The sequence below is a fragment of the Heterocephalus glaber genome, unplaced genomic scaffold (genome assembly GCF_053883595.1).
Source record: "Heterocephalus glaber isolate CG9 unplaced genomic scaffold, H.glaber_assembly_v1.0 deba00000281, whole genome shotgun sequence".
NCBI lineage: Eukaryota > Metazoa > Chordata > Mammalia > Rodentia > Bathyergidae > Heterocephalus > Heterocephalus glaber.
The window spans coordinates 8,123,446-8,137,364 of record NW_028258139.1 but is presented as its reverse complement, the minus strand read 5'-3'; the positions used below and the strand labels follow the sequence as shown (position 1 = coordinate 8,137,364).

The window sequence follows — 13,919 nt, the reverse complement described above, 5'->3', positions numbered from 1 at the left end:
CTCCCGGGATGAAGTGTAGATACTGGGCGTTAAGGGTTCATTCTGCCCGCCCAGATCTAAGCCATCAATGAGCTCTGTGACTGTGAGCAAGCTACCTAACCTCTCTGTTCCTCAGTTTCTCTATTTACAGAAATGAACAGCATCCACAGAGCTGCTGCAGAGACGGAAGGAGGCTGCGGATGGGAGGCTCCTGGAGCAGTGCCCACGGGCACACAGTCGAGGATACATGGGAACTGTCGTCATTAGGCAGCTCAGCTATCTTTCTCATCATTGGCTCTGCGGAAAAAACATCAGGGCAAGGTGACTCCCTGAAAGCCAGTCCCAGAAGTCCCACTTCAGAGAGTGGTCAGTTGAAGCTACAACTGATGTCCCACAGGGATTGATAGACTCCTCCAGCTCTGAGGCCTGACTAATCAGGAAGGAGTGGGTGGTAGGTATGTCATTTTGTGTAAAGCTCCAGTTTACATGTTAACGTGAGAATGTTAGAAGGACTGTCAACCCTGGACTTGTTCATTCCACACTCAGGGACCCTAAGATTTCCACACACTGGGGTAAGGGAATTCTCAACTCTCACGACTCTTTACTGTTCAGGAGAGTCCTTATCTATCTGTGGTGTAGGGGGATATGTGTATGTGGGAGCCCGGAAAGGTGAAAGGCTAAGGCCATAACCCCAAGATGCCACTTTTTTGCAGGGGGCCGTGCCAGGGATGGAACCCAGGGCCTTGCACACTCTAGGCAAGAGTTATACCATGCAGCTACACCCCCATTGCCCCAAAGATACCACTTTTTAAAATGACATTCTCCTATTTCACTGAGTAGTAGCAGGGTAAAGTTCTCAAAGCAGTGAAAATAATATCAATTCTATGCCAGCTTATCCCAGGCCTCTTTTAACTTTCCTTCAAACCCACCAGGGTCTGCCTGGGCCCAGCCTGCTCTCCCCTTCCTCATGGGAATTCCTTGGGAAAAAGTAACTGTCCTGAGATTACACATAGCACAGTGGGCAGGATGTTCTTGAATAATGTCTTCCTAGTGCTGAAAGACTAGAGCCTTCCAGACTGCTGAGTTTGACAGACAATCTGTCTTTATTTCAAAATGTCCCTTAAGAAGAACAATCTGTTAAACTCTGGCCAACACTTTGCAATGGAAATGAAATAATGAAATCTGACCCAAACATCAAACTCTGTTTTAGGATTTCGTGAAGGACAGGGTAGATGCAGTGGGGAAGGGACACCCAGGAAACTTGCTACCAGCAGATCAACCCCAAAGCTGCCCTTGGTGCAATTTTGTGGAAATGATGGATACTGATGCCCTCCCTGTGTATGTGATTCACATCGGAAAGAATCATTCGGGCTAGAAAAGAGATCACTCACAGCCGGCACGAACATTCCCCATCTGCCAGCCTTTAAATCTGCTGAAGCTGATGTTTGGGGAAGGAAATAGAGCAGAGGCAAATTTGCCAGCCATGTGAAAAAGGTGAAGGGGGTGTTTCTGGTCCCAAAGGACCCTAAGCTGGCTGCTCTCTGGCTCCCAGGGCTGGGTCTGTGGGGTGTCTCTCTTCAGCAGAGAGAGAAGGTACCCTCAGAATCAGAGTGGCCCCCGGAATGGGCTTCTGCTTCCCTCAGAAAACCCTAGCAAATCCAGCAGGTTGTTCTCGGGTGAGTAGGTCTGACTTCAAACCAGATCTGGGACGTTCAAGGGGCTTCTAATGCCTCCAGATTTTCAGAGGAACAATAATAACAGAAACAGCTAACATTTACAGAGAACTTCCTAAGGGCCAGGCACGGAGTTAATCTCTTCACACACATTTTAAACATTGAATGCACAGGAGCCAGGTGCTATCATTGCCCTTTTACAAATGTGGACACTGAGGCTGATTTCTCCTTTAAAAGCCAACGAACAACCTTGGCAGGTAAACCCTGCACTAGGCATGGCCCTCTGAGCCCTGGATGCCCTCTATTTTGATTTGAAAAAACCCGATGGAAAACATTTCTTCTTGGAATATGTCTTCTGTGTAAATGAGATCCAAAAGGGTAGACATGTCAGCTTCCAAGTGCGTGGAGGCTCCGGCTCCGAAAGCAAATGTCAGGGCGTCTGTGATGCACAGACTCAGGTCTGCAGCAGCAGGGGATTCTGCTCTGGCCTCTCCTCCTAGCCCCTGCAGCCACGGAGTGGTCCCTCACCCGCTTTCCCCTTCAAGAGGGGCTTCAACTCCATCCTCCCTTACCCAGCTGCTTCTGGGGGGCGGGGAATGCTGTGGCTTGGCCATCTCTGCCTCCCAGGGGATGGGTGATTGACGTCCTTTTATTTGGCATGCAGCTTTGTACAGAACGGATGTGACTGCTGAATGTCACCAGGCGGGGGCAGGGGAGCCGCACAGAATCCCAGTGAAACCTTCCCGACCTGGGCAACATGGCCCTGGGAAGGTCCCTGCGTGTTTTTCCCTGCTGGGAATGGAAGAGACAGTGCATCCTGAGAGGATCCAGATGCGTGGCTGAAGCCCCATTCTGGCTCTACCTCTTCCTGCTTCTGCTTGTCTGCTTGGCACAGGGGGAGCCCTTTCCACTCTGACACAAACTAGCAGCCATGGGGGAGCAAGGCTCCTTTTTGTGGGGCTGCACTGGTGTGCAGAATCGTGCACAGCAATGGGCTTGGCTCTGCACTCATCCGGTCCCAACATCAGAGGGGCCTGTGATCTCTCTGCTTTCTTCCTATGCAACTTTCTCATTTCTCTCCATGGCTGTGTTCCCTCACACCATGAGCCATTCCTGTCCTCACATTCCTGTCCTCCACCCATAGGATTCCCAGCCTAGCCCTACTCTCAGCATGTGGTAGGCACTTCATGTTTGTTGAGTGAATAGTAAATAATCATCTCATTTTCCTCAGCACAGGTCTGGAGCCTTAGGGTTTCTATGAGATGCTCTGGGAGGATGACAAAGCCTGGCCTCAATGTTTAGGGCAGATGATTCTCCATGACCAAAACCAGTGACTGACAAATGCACTATGAAAAGACATAGATTCACAGGACTTGGGGGGACTGTGAGATCACACGGCCCAACCCTCTCATTTTACAGCAAGGAAACTGAGGCCCGGACAGAAATGACTTGCCAAAGCTATTCAGTACCCAGGTCCTAGGAGAAGGGCCAGGGTTCTAACCCTGGTCCAGTCATTTCTCCTGTTTGCTGCCTTTTCACTGGAAGAGGTCACGAAGGTAGAGTCCACCTTCTCCCGGCCCACTCGCATGGAACTTGCCCAGGCCAGCTCCACCCCTCTCAGCACAGACCCCTGGTCTGAGCCTGCAGCCTGCTGCCCCCACACTCACTGCCCAGCTAGCTCGCTCCTTGGCTGTCCTGGTCTCCCCCACACTCCGTCTCCCAGGGAGGATGGCAATTAGTTTTCCTTGTGTTGCTCAGCATGAACTGGGCTGATAAAAGAAAACTCCTGTGTTCCCCACACCAGATCAGTGTGGGCCTGGCGCCTTAGAATCCAGGAACAGCCACATGGGGACTGTGGGCAACAGAAGAAAATAGTCTGAGCTTGTGGAGGAAGCAGGGCCACTCTTGTCCCCAGAGTAGAGAGAGGCAGGGTCACCTGGGGGTGTGGGCAGTGGGAAAGAATGAAGTGAATGGAAAGGGAAAGGGCAAAGGCATGAAAAGTGGGCAGAGATGAGCCAAATGGAGGGGGGAGCGTGGAAAGAAGAAAAATGAGGTCTTTTTCTTCCTATGTTCCCGGATATATGCCAGACTCCTGAATCATTCCCTCAGGGCACCCCCACAGCAGGGTGGAGGTAAAGGGATAGAGGAGAGAAGGGAGTCAGAGAAGGAAGGAGGGTGAAAGGGAAGTGCTGGATATTTATTGGTTTGATTTCCATCTCCAGGAGCGGCCTGCAGGAATTTCAAGGTCCCTCTGTCAGCTCTAAGCCTTGGGTTTCCTACCTGCACTCAGACAGCCACTCATCTTTGAACTCAGGAAGGTGACAGGGTCCACCCCCTGGAGGGCTCAGTTCCTGCTGACCATGAGCGGAGCCTGTCCCCAAATACACAAAGGATGCCCAGCCTCATTCTGAGAAGACAACTGGACCACCCTTCATAATCCTTCCCTTCTCCACACAGAGAGCAGGGACTTGTGCCCTGGGTAATACAGTGCCAAGACTGCTCCGTGAATAAGAGACCTGTCTCTCAGCTCCCATCCAGGGGCCACACCTGGGCAGGAGGGGCCCTGTCCCCTCTCAGCGCGCCCTTCAGGCTCTAGGGGCAGAAAACAAAAGGGGCAGTTCAAAGAAACACTTCTACTGATTGTTCCCAGAGAAACAGGGGCGAGAAATGGGGGCCGATCATTCCCTGCGGGTAGGGACCTTCAAGAAGGAAGTGAGTGTAGTGGGCTAAGTAGAAGAAAGCACTCTGGGGAGTGGGAGGGTGCAGCCGCCTTCAGTGGTCTTACTAATGTTCCCCGGGGAGGAGGGCCCTGGGGTCTTCACCTCAGCCCCAGGGAAAGCCATCCTGCTCCGCCACTCTGCAGAAGGAGCCGGCAGGAAGCCAGTTTTGTTTGTTGCAATTTTGTTGGTCAATCTATCTCTATGGCATCATAGTATTTTCTTGTTCTAAGAACTTTCCGTACAGCCCCTTCTTTTTTTCTTCATGTTTTGCCTCCACCAATGCGAAAATGAGCCTGGGGATAGGATCCTAGGGAGTGGACAGGCGAGCGAGAGAGTAGATTGGGACCTGGCACTGACACATCTTTCTATATTTTTGGCTCTTTCTCTTGTCCTGGCTGGTGGCAGAGGACTTTTTGCCTCCTTTGACAGAAACCATCCTTCAAGCCAGGAATGGCGCCTGGGCCCTTGATGAATGAAATGACCCCCCAGAAGGGAGGCAACAGCTCAGACCAATGGAGGTGATTGGCTAAAGACTACGTCACTTTGGCCCGCCCAATCCGACAGCCAATCAGGAAGCTGTCAAGGCGGGAGCGACGACTTAGCGCGGGGGGGGGGGATCGCTGAGGCTTTGGAGGTCCTGGCTGAGATCTTGGGAGGCTGGGCAGGTAGGGTGGGAATGAGGGAGCTTCGGGCGCCCGGAGCGCGGGGCACTCACTCCAGCACGTCGCGGTTGAACTGCTTCTTGCTGTTCCCCAGGAACTCTCCGACCATCTGGCGGCTGAGGCCCTTGCGCTGGAGGAGGAAATGTGCCACGCCAATGGGCGTGTCAGGGATGAAGCCGCGCGAGATCAGGAACTGGATGCCCTTGTCCGGGTTTCTGGGCAGGAGTGTGAGTGGGGAGAAGTAGTAGTGAGCTAAGACCGCCTGGGACCTCTGACCACCATGTCTTCCAGCCATGAAACCCATAAAAGAGCCCAGACGTCCTTGGAAACCGAGTTCCCAGGACTCCCACCATGCAGGAGCCCTCAAGGAAGTACCTCTCACCTGAACCTCCTCACACAGAGAAAGGGCAGGGGGCCGGGATGGGAAAGGAGGCCGGGTGCAGCCCAGGGGACCCAGAGCAGGGGAGGAGAAGTGCTCCCCTCTGCCCCTGCCTTGCTCTCCCCTAGTCTGCCATGGAGGCCCTGGTGCCTGCCTGTGTCCTGAGGTCCAAGTCGGATGCCCCCACCCTGGAGCCTGGAGAGAGGGTGGGGGCAATGGACCCTCTTCCCTCTGCACGGAGGACACGAGGGTTCTGTGTCCAGTGTCTCCTTCTCAGCGCCAGCCTGAGTGTGAGGGCTGTGTCCTAAGACACCTGGACTTGTTCTGCAAACCCACGCTACTCCCCGAGCCGTATCTTATGGGGTCCAGAGAAGGTAGGCAAAGAGAGCGAGGGTAAGCATTTGGAGGCTTCTATAACACTTTGACATTCTGGGGACAACCAAGCATGTGACTGTTTTTCTAACAATTCATTTTTATTGCGTTTTACAAAAGCATCTGCCCACAACATAAGGGGTGGGGGCAAACTAGTCTTCCCCTGGAGGTGGTCTGAGAGTCACTGTCTTGAGGGCTACGAATGTTGGTTTGAGTTTTTGTGCGCGTGCAGAAGTGGTCCTGTGGATATGGGGCTGGGCAGGGTTGGGCTGCGATCAGCCGGCAGCAGCCTGATGTGGAAAAGGGAACAGTGGATTTCATCCTAGCGGTGTAACGGGTTGCAGTGCGCCTCGCTTGTGTGAGGGAGTTTCCTGTTCTGTAAAACAACATCAGGTGCTTTGTCGGGGAGCTGTGGATGGTAGTGAGGGTCTGGAGGTCAGGGGCTGTGTCTCACTCATCTTCATGCTCACAGTGTTTGACAGTCAGTAAACAGCAGTTGAATGAGTTCACGAACACACATGTAGGCAGGAGACATGGCCCTCTGGGCCCAGAACTATGGAGAGGTGGGTGTAGGGTGATGCGGGTCTTAGGGACTTTACATTTTGGCGAGAGGAGCGTGCCTGTTTTCGCTGCTTCTTGCTGGCTGTATACATTTTGTTTGCAAGAAATGCTCTGATTGAAGTCTCTGAATTAAGACAGTTATTCATTTCTCTCCTTCCGCCTCTCCATTCTGTTTTTGCTCTGTCTCTGCCTGCTTCACATTCCCTTCCTTGTCTCCTCTTTCTTCAGCCCCACCCCCTTCTGACCCTCCCAATGCACTTGAAGTATGTCTCTCTCCTCTCTCTTCACCCAGTAGCTTATTTTGCCAAGCCCAGGAAACCCTGCTGTTTCCCTAACTTCATCTAAGACATGAACAATTCTTGTTCTGTCTTCATACTGCTTGTGCTGCTATTCACTCGACCCTGTATTTTCTTTTCAAATTTCCTACTTTTCAATCCCTCACTTCATCTTAATCAGTAATAGCTGTGAAAACCTGTGTTTGATGTGTTATTTTCCCCTAATGCTTCTTGAATCTGTAAGCAAAAATAAAACGTGTGCTTTCTAAACATTATCTCCAGGGTCAGGAGTGGCAGGACCACCCTGGAACGAGGTGGTAAATTGCCTGGCACCCCTGTGCGGCAGAGATGAGGTGCTCTGTAAATCCAGCTCCCCCTCTTTCGCCTCCCTCCAGCCCTTCCCAGCCTCCCGAGCACCACCAGGCCAGAGCTCACTCACATGTTGAAGAGGTTGAGCCCGATGCGGTAGAGCCGCTTGCGCAGAGTGTCGGTAGAGAGCGTGGGCGACTTGCAACTGGCCGGGTTTTCGCAGTGGTAGCGGGGCAGACTCAGGATCATGGCCTGCAGGGCCTCTTTGGATGCCGCGGCCGACACCTCGGAGCCCGACTTGGCCGACTTGGTGGAGGTGCTGCTGCTGCTCAGCTGCTCCGAGTTGCCACCCACCTCGGTCTCCGCCCCTTTCCCTGCTTCCCCAGCCTCCTCTTCTTCCTCTGCTTCGGCAGCCACGGCCTCCTCCATCACTGCCTCAGCGGCCACTGGCTGGGGGCTGCCAGGGGCCCGGCCGGCCGCTGCCTCTGCGCCTGTGTCCTCCCCGGGCGCGTCCCCCTGGCCCATGGTCGGGACCTCCCGGGCCTCGCCCTGCTCGCCTTTGCTGGTCGCAGGCTCTGCTGCGGCCTGGGCTGTCTGCACGCCCAGGCAGTTGGCCACAGACAGAGCCGTGGAGGAGGAGACCGAGATGTTCTGGTTGGCGATCTGCACCGTGACGTCCCGGAAAGCCATCATGAGGGTCCCGCCGTGGCCCTGGGGCAGGCCGGCAGCCTCCGTGCCCTCATCCCCCGGCCCTGGACCTGCGTTCTCCGGCTCCTGCATCTCAGCCTCCAGACTAGGCTGCCCGGAGCCTGCGTGCAGGGCCTGGTGGATTTGGTAAGCGCCGCCCTCCTGCAGGGAGCACATGGTCTTGAGGCTCCAGGTACTGAGGGCGTCGTCGATGGACTTGGCCAGGGACTGCACTTGCTCGGTGAAGGAGTCCTCTAGCTCGGTGAGGGTGCCCGCGAAGGTGGGCGGCAGGGAGGGCGAGCGCACCAGCGGCAGCCCCATGAGCCCATAGCCTTCCATGAGCGCCTTCTCGGCCGCCAAGCTCTCCGCAGTGGGCGCCCGCACCTTGCGCAGGGAGATCCGCCGAGGCAGGCGGCTCTCTAGCAGGGAGTTGCGGATCTTTTCAAAGTTCTTGCTAAGCTGATACTGGCGGAAGGCGGTTTGGATGGTGCAGGCGGCGCGCCGGGACACGAGATGGCCCCCGTACTTGTGTTCTAGCATTTCAATCTGCAGCAAGGACAGAGGAGGAGGGGCTCTGTTAGGCAAGGAAGTCACAGGCTCCCAGGGTGGGGTGGGGGTCAGTGCCGGGAGCCACCTGGCCCACCGTTGGAGAGGACCGCAGGGGCTCACGTCTGATAACCCCTAGCATGCCCTGGCCTGAGATCCCAGGTCCTTGGCTCTGGGTGAAGAATTCCATGAGTGCTTGTATCCCAAGGGGCAGTGCAGAGAGGAGATGCTGATGGTGCTCAGATACAGCTGCTGTGATGGTAATTAAAACGTGTGCCCATGAGAAATGCAAGCAGAAGTACTTATAGGTAAAATGCATGTGTTTGATTTGCATCAAAATCCTGCAAATTTGCATTGGAAGGGTTAGACAACATATTAATATTAATAAAAATATTAACAAAAATGGTTGGAGCTCAGTGGTGGCTATATGGGAATTTATAACACTATTATTTCTACTCTGGCACACACATAAAAATAATGAACAGTGAAATACTAAACAAAAATGCTTTTAAAAAACCCCAAATAAACACCTGCTGTCTCTGTCCATCTCTGCCCTCCCATCCCCGCATGGCATCGGGGTTCTTCCCTTTCCTTGGGAGCGTCATGAAGATTGGAAACAGGGTTTGATCTTCTGTGCTCTCACAGTACCCGGCTCCCATGGTTGGCACATGGTAGGTGCTCAGTGCTTGTCAATTCATTAAAAGCTGAAAGTCTCAAGAGTGGAATTTCCCCCAGGCCGCCATGCCCAACAGGCCCACAATCCAAGTCGCCTCTGTTATCTGCAGTGGACACTCTCCGCTTGGGCAGGGCGTGGTGGGGCTGGCTTGGGGTTCTCACACAGTGGCCCCGGGAAAGCTTGGCCCTCTCTTCAGGGTCCTTGCTACCTCTTCTCAGCTCTTAACCCCATCTGTGGTTGTTTCTCTGCTTAGGTTGCTTTGTTCTTGCTTTTTCTCCTTTATGAAAACTTCTCAGAAAAGAATTAGAGACATTCCCCCAAGATGTGGCTAATACTGTTTCATCGTGCCCCTAGAGGGCCTTGCAGTTCAATAAGAGACAGACAAACCCTCAGAGGATAGGCTTGATGGGTGGTAATAGAGACTCTGGCTGGTTCTTGGAGAAGGTTGGGACGTGAGAAAATGTTCTTGGGCACTGAGATGATGGCCCATTCACAGCCAACCCCATCATTGCCACATTGTTTCGTTGCTGAACTGAGAATTGGGAGAGGTGGGCTGAGATTCGCTGCTCAAGACAAGAACATTGCCATTCCCATACCCCAGGGATCCTGGTGGGGAGGAGCACAGAGAGAAGGGTCAAGTTTATCCCTCCATACTACACTGCAATCTACTTCCTGCTCCACCTGACCCTTCCAAGTCTGCAGCTAGGATGACTGCCTCCCTGAAACTCCTATGATGCCCTCTGTTCCCTCCTCCCTACAGGAAGGATGGTGTCCCACGCTGGACCAGCAGAGGCATCTCAAAGCCCAGGAGACCTCAAGGACCCAGCCCTATTCCTCAGGGACAATCCCAGGTAAAATGAGACATCTCCAGTGCTCTCCAACCCTTCCAACCTTGCCATCCAGTGCTATCTCCACCCCTAAACCTAGGGGCATCGTGCTGTCTCTCCCCCCACATCCAGCCCTACTCTCCAGGGGTAGTTAGAAGCTTATTCAGATAAAGGATGAATGGCCCATGAGACTTCATATGTGATTCCCACCAGAAGTAGCTGCATTTCACATGGTCTAAAGCTCTGAGCAGCAGGAGGAAGTGTCCCCTGCCAATGGGTAATGTTGAAGGTTCTTCAAAGTGCTCTTAAAAATCATAACAGGGGGCCGGGGATTTAGCTCAGTGGTTTCGCTGCCTGCTGCGAAAGTGCAAGGACCCGAGTTCGATCCCCAGTACCAAAAAAAAAAATCATAACAGAGGGCCAGGGATTTAGCTCAGTGGTTCCGCTGCCTGCCTTGAAAGCACAAGGACCTGAGTTTGATCCCTGGTACCAAAAAAAAAAAAAATAACAGAATGGGGCTGGGGGTATAGATCAGTAGTAGAATGCTTGCCTAGCATGTGTGAAGCCTTGGGTTCCATCTCCAGCACCCTACAAAACCAACTGATCAAACAACAAAAACAGGTGTATCAGCTATCTACTGCTGTGTAACAAACTACCAAAACCTTAACAGCTTTAAAACAGACTCATGTATTTTCTCATAGCTTTGTAAATCAGTAGCCTGAGCACAACTCATCTGGGTTCTCTGCCCAGGACATTACTAGACTGAAATTCATCTAAGGCTTGGGTATTTCTTTCAAGCTCACTATTGTCAGCAGAATTCAGTTCTGCTGTAGGATTGTAGGACTGAGGCCTTCAGTTACTGAAAACTTCCCATGCCACTAGTCCTTTCCACAACATGATAGTTTGTTCCTTCAAGGCCTAGAGAAGGTCATCTTTCTGAGGCTTCACCTTCTTTTACAGGGTAGACCTGATTAGGTCTGGCCTACCAAGATGAACTCCCTTTTCATTAACTCAGTCAATCGATTGGAAATATCAGTTTCAAATCCATTGGAAATGCATAGTGGACATATCCTATCACTAATCAGAGGAGTGACATTCATCACATCCGTTGGTCGCTCTCAAATATGAGGGAGGGAATTATACCAGGTGTGTGTACCAAGGGAGGATCTTGGGGCTCTCCTAGAAGCCTGCCTACCATACCAATGGGACAGTTGCCTACTTGGTCTTTGTCTAAGTAGGATCTCATGCATCCAGAAGAAATATGGATATCTGTGTCCCAGAGGCTTTCTTTTTCTACTCTTGCAGAAATCATGCTAGAAGACAGAGAACATTGTAGCTGGGCTCAATCTCTCTGCTGAGCTCTGGGATGTACTCTGAGGCCTGGATTGGAGATTTGGCCTTGGCCTGGGCAGGAATGTCCTCTGAAGGAAAGTGTAGAGGGTGAGATGAACTCATCGCTGAACTGCCTCGTTCCCTTCCAACTTCTATCACCCTCTTACTGGTCCTCAAGCACCGTGAGAACTGACACGAGGCCCAGAATTCACTCTATCCCTGTCTTTCTGGGGAAATTCAAGCCCAAGAGCATTCTTTTCAAGTCATGAGGCCAGGGATTTAGCTCAGTGGTTCCACCGCCTGCCTCACAAGTGCAAGGTCCCAAGTTCGATCCCCAGTACCAAAAAAAACAAGTCATGAGATGCTGTTGGCAACTGAGAAAAGGTAGGAAACCCACTGCCTGAGATGTGTCTGGCACAGTAGAGGGGTCTGTTCCCTCAACACGGCATCACCCGTGTAGAGGTAGGTGGCAGACTGGCTGAGACAACCCTTAGAAGGCTTCTTCTACTGGTCAATGTCATGTTTCACTGTGGGGAAGAAAATCAGATTTACAATTCTTGTATCTGTCCCACCAAGTCCTCCTTAGACTTTAAGCCTCATGGAGACAGAGACTTTGCTGCCACATTCATTGCTTCATTCCCAAAACTTAGACAGTGCTCAGCACACAGTAGGCATTCAATGAATATATAGTGAATAAACTAAAGAGTTAATTGCAGAGTTAACTTTGTGAATGTCAAACAACAATAACAACAGAAAACTTCCTCATCTGACCTGAGCAGAGATCTCACCCCTCTCCCCACACTTGATCCTCTCCACTCTTACTGACATTTCCCGCCTTCACCCATTCCCCCAGGCGTAACTTGTGCCAGGCAAGTGCTGTACCACTGAGCCATGCTTTCTCTCGCAACCTCTATCCTTCTGCTTGCTGCCTTGCCACCTACCTGCAGATACCTCCCACATCTCCCCAGGCTAAAACATAGCTCCCTCTGACTCCCCTGCCTGTGGGGCACTAGCCTAGTCTGTGTTTCTACTTCCCACTGAGATTCTTCCAAAATGGGTCCGCCCTTCCCCACTCCATGAACAGTGCCAAACTACTACTCCAGCCCCATACAGTGACCTCATTGCCCTCTGGCTCCTGCTTCCCCGGTCCTCTGAACGGGTCCTCAGTAAGGTCAGCAATGGCCTTGTCACTGAAACTCATTGCCCGTCCTCAACCTCTCTCCTCGCTGTGGCTTTCTTCAGCTCTGATGACCTCATCTGTCTTGGTTTTCTTGTTCCCATACAACTCCTCAGTCCTAGACTGTGGCCAAAAAATCCCCACATATGTTACTTACAAGTCATACATGTACTGTCTTCCATTCTCCGCGTGCATTTTAATTTTTTCTCCTACATGTCTGGACACCCTCCAGGCCTCCCATGTTGGAAGTCATTAGAGCACATCTGGTAGCTGATAATAACTAAGCAGAGAAATGTCTCAGGCAGAGCCTTTGTGACCACCCAAATCATGTTCCACAGGCTGATATCTCCTCACCTCTCATCTGCCTTCCCTCAGAGATCCTCAGAGTAAAATGCTTCCCCCTGGCTTTCCATCCCAAGGACCTGGTGGCCTGCCTCCCATCCTCCCGTGCACCCAGTGCCTCAGCCTGCTCCACCCGTCCATACCAGGCCTGCCTGCTGGGGAGCCTGCTCAGCCTCCCCCAGCTTCAGTGTCCTCCCACCTTCACCCACTTCCTTCATGTAGGGACCTTCACGGGCCCTTTCCTTCGGGACCCATACCAAATGTGCCTCTTCCACAGGGCCTTCTCCATCCCCCAACCAGACAGAACCCCTGCCTTGGGCTCGGTACTGAATATTGTTTCAAGCATCTCTTTGACACTCAGTCTTCTCCAAGATTCTTTGCTGTATTTATCCCACCCAGCCATCCTTGCCCATATTCTCCTCCCTCAGAACCCAACAGAGCGTAGGTTATTTGCAACATCAAATAGGCCTTGGTCATCCTCAGATCCACAGATAGACCTTGCAGGGCACTAGCTTGGAGCAGCTGCTCCCTGAAAGGTGTTTGAACTCAGTTATTGACTCATTACCTCTTGTTTCAGTCCTTTTAGCACAGTCATCTCCCCTGACGCAGCCTCTGCCTTTGAGCCCAGCCTGCACAGTTGCACTGTCTCCTCTGTCCAGCGTTGCCCACCCTCAGTACTCACTGTCTCCTCGCCACTCAGAACTCCCTGTCCTCATAAACTGTCCTCCAGAGGCGAGGTAGATCTATCTGCCTCTCATCCCTTGTGCCCAGCTCTGTGCCAGATCCATGGTTGAGGCTTAGTAAATGTTTGTGGACATGGAATAAACTGAACTCTCTCCTCTGCCCTGGGGGAAATAAAACCCCAGTCTCTCTTTCAGAGCCAGGCTTGGAGCCAAATGCTCCATCCTTCCTCCTCCTCTATGTTCCCCCAACATTCTCATAGGACTAGGGACTCAGCAGCACCCCAGGTCAGCTCCATTCCCTAGTCTTTGGCCCCAGCTGGACCCTCCAGTCTGCCTAATCCTGTTCTTAACCAGGGCCGGGCCAGAGAGCTGAGAGGTGGATGTGGGGGGCTGGGGCCTCTGGGTCTCCCCAGCCAAGGAGCAGCCCTGCTCATTTCTCCTTCACCCCATGAATCATGGGTAATTGTGGACTTACCTCTTCCCAAGACAGCAATCTGTCAGCTTCTGCCAGAATCATCAGAGGGGGGTGGGTCGGGGGGGGGGGTCTGTCTCTAATGAGCCTCTCAGTGTTAATTAGAACACTCCCTCTTTCCAGGGTACTGCAGCAGCTGAGCCTGCCAAGGGCCACTGAGCTGGCTGCCAAGTCAGGGGAGGGGGAGGGGGGCAGCTAGCTGAGGAGGCACAGTGCCAAGGAATGTGGGCCGGGTGTGGGGGGGGGC

The 13,919-nt window shown here is 52.6% G+C and overlaps 1 protein-coding gene and 1 long non-coding RNA gene across 9 annotated transcripts in view; one reads left to right on the top strand and one right to left on the bottom strand.

Annotated features, from left to right (window-relative positions):
* Nucleotides 1–13,919, bottom strand: part of Iqsec3 (IQ motif and Sec7 domain ArfGEF 3) — a 103,751-nt gene that overhangs the window by 29,537 nt on the left and 60,295 nt on the right. For 5 of the 6 annotated variants that reach the window (XR_001182844.3, XR_001182846.3, XR_001182845.3 and 2 more), the window contains exons 4-5: nucleotides 7,061–8,163; nucleotides 5,088–5,249 (exon numbers count right to left, since the gene is read on the bottom strand). Coding sequence is in view for 3 of the 6 variants with exons in the window: in XM_013068593.3 (XP_012924047.2) it covers nucleotides 5,088–5,249; nucleotides 7,061–8,163 (1,265 nt within the window). In the remaining 3 variants the exon portion in view is untranslated. The remainder of the gene's footprint in view (nucleotides 1–5,087; nucleotides 5,250–7,060; nucleotides 8,164–13,919) is intronic. The other variant, XM_087185946.1, reaches the window with a different exon arrangement.
* The window catches only part of LOC106008523 (uncharacterized), a 38,899-nt gene continuing 29,940 nt past the window's right edge, over nucleotides 4,961–13,919 (top strand). For 2 of the 3 annotated variants that reach the window (XR_015440764.1, XR_002391261.2), the window contains exons 1-3: nucleotides 4,961–5,037; nucleotides 5,129–5,787; nucleotides 9,600–9,690. This is a non-coding gene — a long non-coding RNA (uncharacterized LOC106008523). Of the gene's footprint in view, nucleotides 5,038–5,128; nucleotides 5,788–7,016; nucleotides 9,691–13,919 lie in introns of all 3 variants that reach the window. The other variant, XR_015440763.1, reaches the window with a different exon arrangement.